Source organism: Electrophorus electricus, chromosome 11, assembly GCF_041902795.1.
Source record: "Electrophorus electricus isolate QZ-2024a chromosome 11, ASM4190279v1, whole genome shotgun sequence".
Taxonomy (NCBI): domain Eukaryota; kingdom Metazoa; phylum Chordata; class Actinopteri; order Gymnotiformes; family Gymnotidae; genus Electrophorus; species Electrophorus electricus.
The window spans coordinates 7,163,079-7,173,367 of NC_137507.1; the positions used below are offsets into that span (position 1 = coordinate 7,163,079).

At 41.0% G+C, this 10,289-nt stretch overlaps 1 protein-coding gene across 1 annotated transcript; it reads right to left on the reverse strand.

The window, feature by feature from the left end:
- Positions 1–1,096: 1,096 nt before the first annotated feature.
- rab21 (RAB21, member RAS oncogene family) lies at positions 1,097–9,743 on the reverse strand. The gene is made up of 7 exons (XM_027007542.3): positions 9,408–9,743; positions 7,984–8,043; positions 6,874–6,981; positions 5,341–5,404; positions 4,846–4,900; positions 3,571–3,659; positions 1,097–3,115 (listed from the first exon to the last, which is right to left on the reverse strand). The coding sequence occupies exons 1-7, from the start codon at positions 9,543–9,545 to the stop codon at positions 2,973–2,975; spliced, it is 657 nt and encodes a 218-aa protein (XP_026863343.1). The 5' UTR covers positions 9,546–9,743; the 3' UTR covers positions 1,097–2,972.
- Between the last annotated feature and the right edge of the window lie 546 nt (positions 9,744–10,289).

Sequence of the window (10,289 nt, forward strand, 5' to 3'; positions counted from 1 at the left end):
AATTAGGCAGCATATAAAGGATTCACAAAGTGGGAGATTTGTGAAAGATAGTGAAAATGAGTTTGTAAATTGTTACTATATTTATAAAAATAGTGGTTTGTAAATGGTTTATCACCTTGATTATATATTTATTTTAGATATGAATGAAAATGTTGGGTTTATTATTGTAATATTTCAGCAGAGTTGAGCTCTCGTAGGTCTGTTTGTACGGGATGCCCCTCGCTACCTGCACATAAGCTTGTTGGAACTGAGGCCTGTGAGCTGTCTGTCACTCTGCAAACGCCCATGTGTTCATGAACACAGCCCTAAGGATCGCTGCAAGGACAAACCAAGTGTGTACTAGTTATTGATGCACAGCTTTCCCCAGTGACTCGAGTAGAGAAAACAGAGGCCATCAGCAGCATTTTAATATAAAAACACCGGGCTGAGGCAGGAAAAGTATAAGGACAAAGTCATGAGTTTAATGAGGCGTAAGCACTGCACCTTATCCGGATGTGACTCGGCCTCCAACAACACAAAGGAAGCTGATCAAGATTTACAAAAATTATTATGCATGGTGCAGACTTCAGTTCTGGGCTAATAAATTCCTTGTAGTGTTTTGTCCAGTACTTCAGCTTCTGTTATAGCTGATGCGAGTTTCTTGCCGAGAAAGCGTACATTTAAACATTTTTTTAATAGCTCACAAAGTCTGTCGGTTGTGTGTTCAAGGGCCACGGCGCTCCCTTAAAAAGTTTTCTAGGAAAATGTATACCATAAAAAAGCTAGAGCACTAAACATGTGTCTTTGAACAGGCACAGCCAGCCCTGGTCCTGTCTGTGATTTAGAATAAATGTATCTATTAAAATATTTTCTTCTAAAAGAGAAAACTGATGCACAAACCTTTAATTAGGTGCGACAGCAAACAACGTGGCTGTTCTGGCTGACGTAAAGGACCTGTTGTGTCCAGCACTGTACACCTCTGTGTTAAGGTTATACGTCTAACTGTGCCGACCAGGGAAGCAGCATGTTTGCCCGAATCAAATGAGTCGGGTTTCATTTAAAATTCTAGTTTCTTATAAATGTCCCATTTAGGTTTTCCACCCCACAGAATGACATCTTAGTCATTTGTTCTTTTAATGACTGCAAAAAGCATCCTGTTATTTGTTGACCTCACCCACCAACAAAAAAAGGGGGTCAGAAATCTGTAAATCAGAAAAAGTTAAAGACAAAGCTTGTTTTCCAACACCACTGCACGTACACACTGCTTAAATGACTGCTTCCTTGACACCTAGGGACTGCAAAATTGTTATAAATGACATTTGCTAAATAATTTTTTTTTAAATGTTCAAAAAAGTGTGCTTTTACTATGAACTGTTATTCTTCACCGTACAATCATTTAACCATTAATACAAGTTTTCTACCTCGACAGCCAATTGAAAAAATATTCAGACCCCCAGGAACCATTCAAATATGTTGTATTTCAAATAACACACAGAAATCTTTATCAATGAATATAACAGTTCCATGCAAAACACACAATGGGTACTTCACAAAGCAGCTTTTCTGAGCTAGCTGGACATCTTTAGCCAAAAATCAAGACTGTTCAAAAGCAATGTGAATTAACCTTCCTGCCTGCTTTAAAAGGGTCCTCCCTTCATGACAGCTCCGATTAGTCATCACACAATGAAGATTAAACCCTGGACTGCATGACAGTCTGAGCCAAACAAGTGTTCGTCTGCTGGACATCTCCGAAGGGGAAGGACTCAGAATGGCCAGGACATGACAGATGAGTGTCTCCTTCACTACCTAGAATGTGAATTTACAGGAAAGACAAACAGGACTCCCACTAAACTAAACTTCAAATAGCCCTGAAAAAGAAAATAAATATCAAGAGTTTGGAAGTCATATTGGCATTGGAATAATTAAAAAGGTACCCATATCTGATTAGTTTTGGCAACTAAACAAAAAAGACAGACGTGTGATGGAAACTGTCAGGGTAGCATCTAACTCCGGTCCTGCTTACTGCTATTTTGTGGTGAAACTGTCGTCAGTATTGCGTCAAATCTAAAGCTCTAATTCACCAACGCACATCTGCAAATCTGGAACATGACTTCCACCAAGAACTCCAAACACCATATTAACCAAGCGGCCAGACCCCCACCCCTTGACCATAGTAATATGAAGGGTCTGAATATTATGCAATTATCAATGTAAGCCTCATATGAACATCACAAAACAAGCAATGTGCACAAAGAAACCCTGAAATAATGAACTGGGGTCTGAATACTTTTGCAAGTGACTGGATGCATGATTTCCCAGCAATGGGTGTAAAAGCAGATAAAATATATTTAATATGCATGGAACACTTTACTTCTGTGGACGTACATGTAATTTCAAAAGACACGCACAGAGGCGGCTGAATACAAGCACTGATTAGTGGTGAATAGGGGGGCAGTCCTGTAGAGTGGGGACTTCCTGTTTGAAAACCAAAAGACAGACAATAATTCACCAATTAACACTAGTACAGAGGACTTCAGATTTCAATGTAAATATTTAAATAATTAAATAATGGCTTCGTATTTCTTTTGATCTTTTAACTAAAACAAATGCTTTCACAGAAAATCAACCCATCATCATGTACATTCTAAAAAAATTCAGCTTGTAAAGATAGTGTAGTATAAAGAGTCACTGTGTGTGTGTGTGTGTGTGTGTGTGTGTGTGTGTGTGTGTGTGTGTGTTTGAAGGGGGGCTTTTGCTGCTGTTTGCCATCAGGCTGCCAAAGACAGGAGTTACCGACACAGTCCACTATTTGCCAGTCACGCAGCGCTCTCAACTCCGCAGTGTCCAGGAAAACAGATCCAATACCAAGAAACATAACTGGCTGAAGCCACGGACATCAAAGAGCAGAGATCCAGTGGTACATAAGGAGTGGCAGTCGTTTTGGGAGAGAAAGGAGGGCAGGGTGGAGGCGCGGGAGGTGGTCAGGGGGAGTCTTAGCCTGATGAACAGCAGCCTCCTGCGGCTGTGGCGGCCCGAGGCTCATCGTCGATGATCTGGACTCCTCTCCGGCCTGGGGCCGCTGTGCTGGCACCGTTCCCTCTCAGTCTCTCCTCGGCCTGTGCTGTCTCCATCATCCCTGCAGGAGACACGGGGAGCATCAGGAGGGAGAGAACGAGAGAAAGAGAAAGGACAAGACAGAATGAGGGAACGAGAGAAGGTGAGAGAAACATTTGAGAAGAAAAGAAGAAAAACTGATCTGGGACGAGAGCAAATGAGTGAGACAGAGATAGTGAGATGGCGCGCAAAAGTGTGCACGCACGAGAACGCATGTGCGCACACGTGCAAAGGTGTGCGTGTGTGTACTGGAGTGTAGAAGAGCAGAAACTAGGCTCATCGGGAGCAAGTTCATCGGGAGCAAGTCTTCCAGCTGGCGTGAAGCACAGACGGTCCCATGCCGAGCACTACATATTTGTGGCAGTGCAGGGACCCACCAGTGACTCCCAGCCAGCGTGGGAAGGACATGACGGGCAGTGCCCCGCACCACAGCACAACCCGCCAGCTGTGAGGACAAATGGAAGAGTGCAGGCTTACTCTTGCAGAGGTCCAGGAAGAGCTCCTCGATTCCTTTGTTTAACTTGGCAGACGTGTGATAGTGTTTCGCTCCGACCGAGTCTGCGTACCTGCAGGGGTAAAGAGAGGACGCGCGGTTACAGAGAAAAACGTCCAGGTCAACGAGTCGTAAACCGCCCGAGAGAAACACACGACTTCAAATTAGGCTTGCGCAACACTGACTTACCCCGCGTGTAAATTACCAATAAAAAAGATAAAACGTAGAGCCATGGTGTGGTGGGGACACGCTGGTGGTGGGTGTTCCATTATATAAAATGACTGTGCCATTTCAGAGAGGGTGGGTTTATGTACGCCTGCTGCCCATGGAAATTGCAAATACTCAATGGCATGATGGATGCTCGCGTGACTCCCTAGCGTTATGTCTGACACCACCACACCACTCCCAAAGTTCAAATCCAGACAGCTGCAGGTGCATGCTGGCTTCTGGCCAATGTCATTTTCTTTTCGCCATCAAGGTCACAATGGACGGGTTCAAGGAGATCATAGCACGTGATTCAAAACATGACATGATACTGTGGCAGTGTGAGACCGCTTAGGGACAATCAAATCATTAAATCACATGAGTCTGTGCGAAATCCTCACACAGACATCACCACAGCTGCCACACTAGGAATGAGAGGTCAAAGGTGAAGACAAGTCCAAATCACATCACCCACTGACGGCTACAACCGTCAGGAGACACAGTGCTGTGGGAATAAAGGATTAGCCTGTTAACCATTAATGCTCCAAAACTTTGTGCACTAGAATCATTTGCAACAAGAGCCATCTTGGAGTTGGTTTTATACATGACCAACTGCATATCTGAGAATTCTGTAATGCAAAAGCATCTGTGTGAGTCTTAGGAAACGTGGTTTGACCTTTGTAGTGACCCTGTGTGTAAGGATTTAAATTCTGAACTTTGATGGTAAGTACGAAGGCTAAACGTTGTTTTATTTGTCATATATTTATCACAGCCGTTATTTTGTTGGTTTGTTTGTTCGGGTCATCCATCACATAACAGCTGTTGGCTTGTTCCTCGTGTTCTTTGTTAAACACAAACACAAAACCGTCACTGTGCTGGAAGCCTTTTACAGATTAATGTATTAAAGCTTTCTTAACCACCATCAAGAAAACTCAAACACTGGGCTCAACAGATGCTTTTCCAATCTCGCCCAACACAGTGAAACTTTTGCTCATCTAAGTGAGACGCAGACGTGCTTGTAAAGCAAGTGTCTGTATGACCCTCCGCGTGCTCACCCCTCGGCTTCCTCCACTGAGACGTGCCTCTCCTTCTCCAGATCTATTTTATTACCTAGGAGAACACACACACACACACACACACACACACACACACACACACACGTTAACAGATGCTGAATGGCAAGACTGCAGTAAGGATCTCACAGTCAGGAGAATTTCCCTAAGGACCAGCATGCAGTCTTCTTCATTTCAGGCTCCTGCCATCAGTCTTAGTACACTTCTCATATACGGAGGGGAAGGTGAACCGATAAAACCATTAGAGCCACAGGCGTTTCCCCCCCCCCCCCCCGGAAACACACATGAGAGGGTCATGTGGCCGAGCGTTAAATACTGTGTGCACAGTTCAGAGAAGCTGCTTTATGACTGTTGCTAAGTAACAAAAAGGTCCATAAATAACCTACTATTTCCGACCTTACCCAAGATAATTCTTTAGTGTCCCTCAAGTTGTTGTTTTTTTTAAGAAACAGGTTTATACAATAAAAAGTGACTTACCTACTATACATAAAGATATTTCATTTCCCAACATTTTCCTTAATTCTTTGACCCAGTTTTTCACCTGTCAAACATAAGAGGCAAAGAAAAAGCAAAACACACTGTGATTGGTAATGACAAGATAATATACTGACTAAAAATTCCCCTTGGCCCAACATTTTACAAAAACAAGGAATTAAAGTAATGAACTGAAAGTACTACAACATCCTCCTGCATGTACGGCCACAACACCACAAGCCCCTCTCTGTCTGAGACGCCATCTCAGTCTGTTCTTAAACACAGATGACAACACAGAAGGACAACGTATTAGAAGTCATTCATTTCCTGTGCAGCTGAGCTGTAACAGACAGAGGAGCAGATGTGCTTTGCACACACAGAGGCCGTATACAGCCTGCACACATCTGAAGAATGTGAACTGTGAACATTTTGAAATGGTTTGGTTTAAATGTACTTATGTTAAACATCCTCATTATTTAGTAATGACTATATAAACATAGTACATAGATTTCTTTAAAGTACTAAACTGATTTAACATGTGCATGAACACACTACAAGTCCTCATGGCCAGTGTGCCTGACCGTACAAACCTGCCTCTGATGTGCTGTACAGCAGTCTGTGTCCATTTGAACAGACTAATAGTCAACAAGAGAGAAAACTTGCAGAAACCCCATGTTCACTTTAGAAACTTCTTGGGAATTCTCCCTCTTTCACTAGCCACCAGTGTTCATAATTCCTTTCACTCTGAAGCTTGGCTGCTCTATGCTAAAATCAGTCACACGCTGAGACGCTCCCCCAGGTTCTGGGATCAGTATAACGGACCTTCTTACACAATAAACAGTACCTTGCCATCCAACGTGCTTAGTACAAGCCCAATTAATACCAAATATGCTAATTAATAACAAAACAAATAGGAATTTGGTGAAATTATGTATGAAAAGCTATACTAAATAGGACATCTAGGTCTTAATAATCTTTTATTAGCATAAACAGGACAAAGAAAAAATTAGTGTTGAAAGCAAGTTACTCACAAAGGAAACCTCATTCACAACTTTATTAAAAACAGGCAGCATCACTTCAACACTCTTTGTAGAAGGTTGCCAAGTATAAGTGATTCTGCCATTGACTCAATATTTAGTAGAGCACAGATAATTCTGCGCTACATGTGATCCAAACCTGGCAAACAGCTTAAAGGGCTGTTTAAACTATTTTTTCTCCCACTGCATGTCACTATGGTCAAACTCTTGTTATTTATATTTTATATGGGACTTGATGGGTTTAGGATTAGAATTCTTTATTATTTTGATCTGCATTCATTTAAAATATTTTGGAGTTTGTCCTTTTTACATTGTGCAATAAAAGAATGTCCTTCAGCACAATTTCATTTTATATATCCATCTCCCTTCACAACAAATCTTAAACAAGAACTCCCTCACGCACGCACTACCGCACGTGCACACACACACACACACACACACACACACACACACACACACACACACGACCATTTTCACGTGTGTCACTAGAAACCTTCACCTTCTGGAAAGAGTCTTCATCTGTGATGTCATAGACCAAAATGGCTCCATTGGAATCCCTGTAGTAGATTGGACCCAGAGCATGGAAACGCTCCTGTCCGGCTGTGTCCTGCAGGTGACACAGAAGGGTCATTCAAGGGTCAAAGGGTAAAGTAAATTGCTTTCATTTTTTCAATGTGGACCAGCGTCAGGGTTTGTACTGGAAAAACAAAACTTAAATGTGGTATATTTCTCTAAGATCCTGTGTAAGACTTCTACAGTTTGAGGTTGACTGTATTTATTTAGTTATTTATTTATGCAATTATTCTGGGGTTGTTTTTCCCCCCCATGCAACTCAAACAGATTAATACTATATTATACCTGACTATTAGTCTGTGAAGATGCCACTTAACAAGGGAGTCGTTCTAAATACTGAATAATTCATGAAACTATATTATACAATGGTCTCCATCAGTGTACTCATCACAAAGCTAAAAGCCATTACTGGCCAGAAAGAGGACGAGTTACCCTGCTGCGCCATGTTGCCTGATTCAGTGTGAGCTGTGTGGAACTACCATTCATTGTCAGGTTCAGTCATTTCTCTGGGAATAACCTTGATTGTTGCACTTTCACTGTGAGGGAACACACGACCCAACACTTGCACCTCACTTACGCACCTTAGTTCTCCTCACTTTCACATTTCTGTGTTAGTCATGTCAGGTTCAATGGTAGTGAACCGAAAGTGAGATAGGGAGACCACTACAGGAAGCATCTTGTTTTAGACAATGGATGGACAAAAACACAGTAACCAATCACTAGTTTGATTTCAATTCTAGTATTAAATCAACTCTAGTAGCATTTCTAGTATTTCAGACAGATATTCAGTTAGCTATCAAACCATGACAGTCAGTCACAATAGCAATAATAATTTCTTCCCTTACACACAGCAGATATATTTTAAAAAATACATAGATCAGACAAATTAGGTCCAAATGCTGAATAAGAGAACCAAGTCTGAAAATGAGAAGTCTCTTAAGCAGCATTTTATTCATGGTACTATATGACTTAAACTGCCCATTTTATCCTCCACACCAAGCTTCACTTGAGAGTTACTGGGTAAAGACAGACTCACCCAAATAGCCAGATTTACCCTCTTGCCAGTGATGTTGAGTTTCTTCGTAAGGAACGATGCCTAAAATGACAAGATAGGTTAAGTGTGTTAAAAACGAGGGTAATATCAACATTACAACAGCTGGCCTCTGAGTACTATGTAGTAATTATGTGCTGAAGTATAGGAGATTATACATCTACATAAGAATTTATACTCAAAAAAAAGAAACAACCCATGTGACTAAGCAAAAAAAATATGGACAGTCCATGACTGCACAACACGTATTAGCCTACACACTTTTCTCTTTGAGGTTATTATATACATACGTTATTCATGTGCATATATCATAATCAGCAGCGTGTTTTATTGGGAATCTGTGTGAATAACACAGCTGTAAAGCAAAATACTAACTATGACTATTGGAAACATTTCTGATATGTATATGCTAAGTTGCTTACAAGCTAGTGGACTTTTATTATGCCAGCATGATTATTTGGCAACTGGTTGTGTTACTCCGGAACACTGTATTTGATGTTTGTGCAATGGCAAAAAAATTTTTTTAAAAAAGACAAAGAAAAACAGTGGATAAGATGAAGATGGTTAAAAATAAATGCTCTATATTACCACTAGTCACAAAAAGAAATAACCAAAAAAGTAACAGCATCCTAAACAGAATCACATCCTGTGAATGTTTTGCATTTCTACTGTATGCGCTAGGTAGTAGCAGTGGCCTATAACTAGCCAGCAAGCCGGCTAACCTAGCTAACAAATGCTAGCGGATGTATTTGTGCACGAAAAGTTTTGTTTTGCTTTTTTACAACAATTTGAGGGTCAAACGTGATATTTTATTACTATCAAACAACGAGCTAACTTACTGAGAGAAAAGATTTTAAATCACTATATTAATCAGAAAATATGTATTCAAATACTGGAAATCGTTAGCTAGGTATGTTAACTAGCTAGTTTTATTCAAATCAACATAAAACACAGACCAACCTCTACCAACCGTATGTAACTAGATGAATTCTCCTTATTATGAATATGATGATAAAATGGCATAACTGCCAACACTGCCCCTCGCAAATGAAAACTATTGATGAGGGGGTGTTAATCAGACTCTAGTTAGCCATCCTCGCCAGCTTTTAGATCCGACACATCCAACATGTACCCTTGGTTAGCCTAGCCTATCTTAACTTAGTCTAGCTAACGAACAGGCTCAGGAACTTGTTTTTAACTTTGGGAGTAACACATATACAAACCCTGGATCATATTCTAATAAACCAAACCATATTGTCCACATCGACGAGTACCAGCAGGCTTTACTTAATTTCTACGAGACCAGAGAAGCTCTGACAGCTGTAATTTCTACACGTTTAACCCGGTTTAAACCCAGCCCGGGTTAACCTCACCAAACCTGACTAAGGTGAACGTTAACCTTAACTCACCTGGAGGGTAGTGATGTGCTTGTCGTTAAATTTATTCTCACAGTACCGCAGCACCAACGAGGTCTTGCCCACACAACCTTCCCCCAACAAAACCACCTTGAACGAATATGTTTTACTGCCTGGTCCGCCAGCCGCCATGGTGAAGGGACAAATCTTTACTTTAATAAGAAATATTCGTCTCCCGAAGATCACATGAGATATGTAGCTGTAGAAATATAAGAGTAAATCAGCGGGGTATGGTTCCCCTGTTGGGCAGAGAAAACCTGGTCAGTGACCGCTGAACTCTAAATATATTTCCGCCTCTTTCGCTCTCCAGCTTCAGTCTAATGGCGTCTCATCTACGACACAGTCTGGGAATCATATGACAAACTGTTTGGGAATTCCGCTGATATTTCCACAACACTTCTCTCATATTTTCTTTTTTTCCTCGTTAAATATGTTCTTTTATGATCTCATTTTTACTACACGAGTATATAGCTTGTACTCATTGTTAATGAAGGATTATGTAAATTCTATAATAACATTACAGATTACAGATTTACATTATTAAATACAAATATTTGTCTTCCCACTTCCCTTGAAACCAAATAGTTCATCTTTGTGGAACCATGGACAAAGAAAAAGGACTGAGTTCATATCTTGTATCATATCATATCTTATGCAATGGAACATGCACACGTTAACATGTGAGCCTTCAGATCCCACAAAGCTGCCAGAACCCAAAGAAATTGGCTTTACAAGCAAAACTGCCCCTAACCCATAATTTTGCCTAGAACACCCAACAATGCGAAACCACTCAGAGCCTATGGAAAATATTTAGATCAGGGGGCCACCTCATGATTCCCCTCCCAAGGATCAGCCATCCAAGTGATTTTTCCCGAT

Excerpts from the sequence above, each read along its gene's own strand:
- rab21 (XM_027007542.3), bottom strand. The coding sequence starts at position 9,545 with ATGGCGGCTGGCGGACCAGGCAGTAAAACATATTCGTTCAAGGTGGTT. Across the intron at positions 8,044-9,407 it reads AGCACATCACTACCCTCCAG|GCATCGTTCCTTACGAAGAA; the intron begins GTGAGTTAAGGT and ends TTGTCATTTTAG. Across the intron at positions 4,901-5,340 it reads AATATCTTTATGTATAGTAG|GTAATAAAATAGATCTGGAG; the intron begins GTAAGTCACTTT and ends GTGTTCTCCTAG.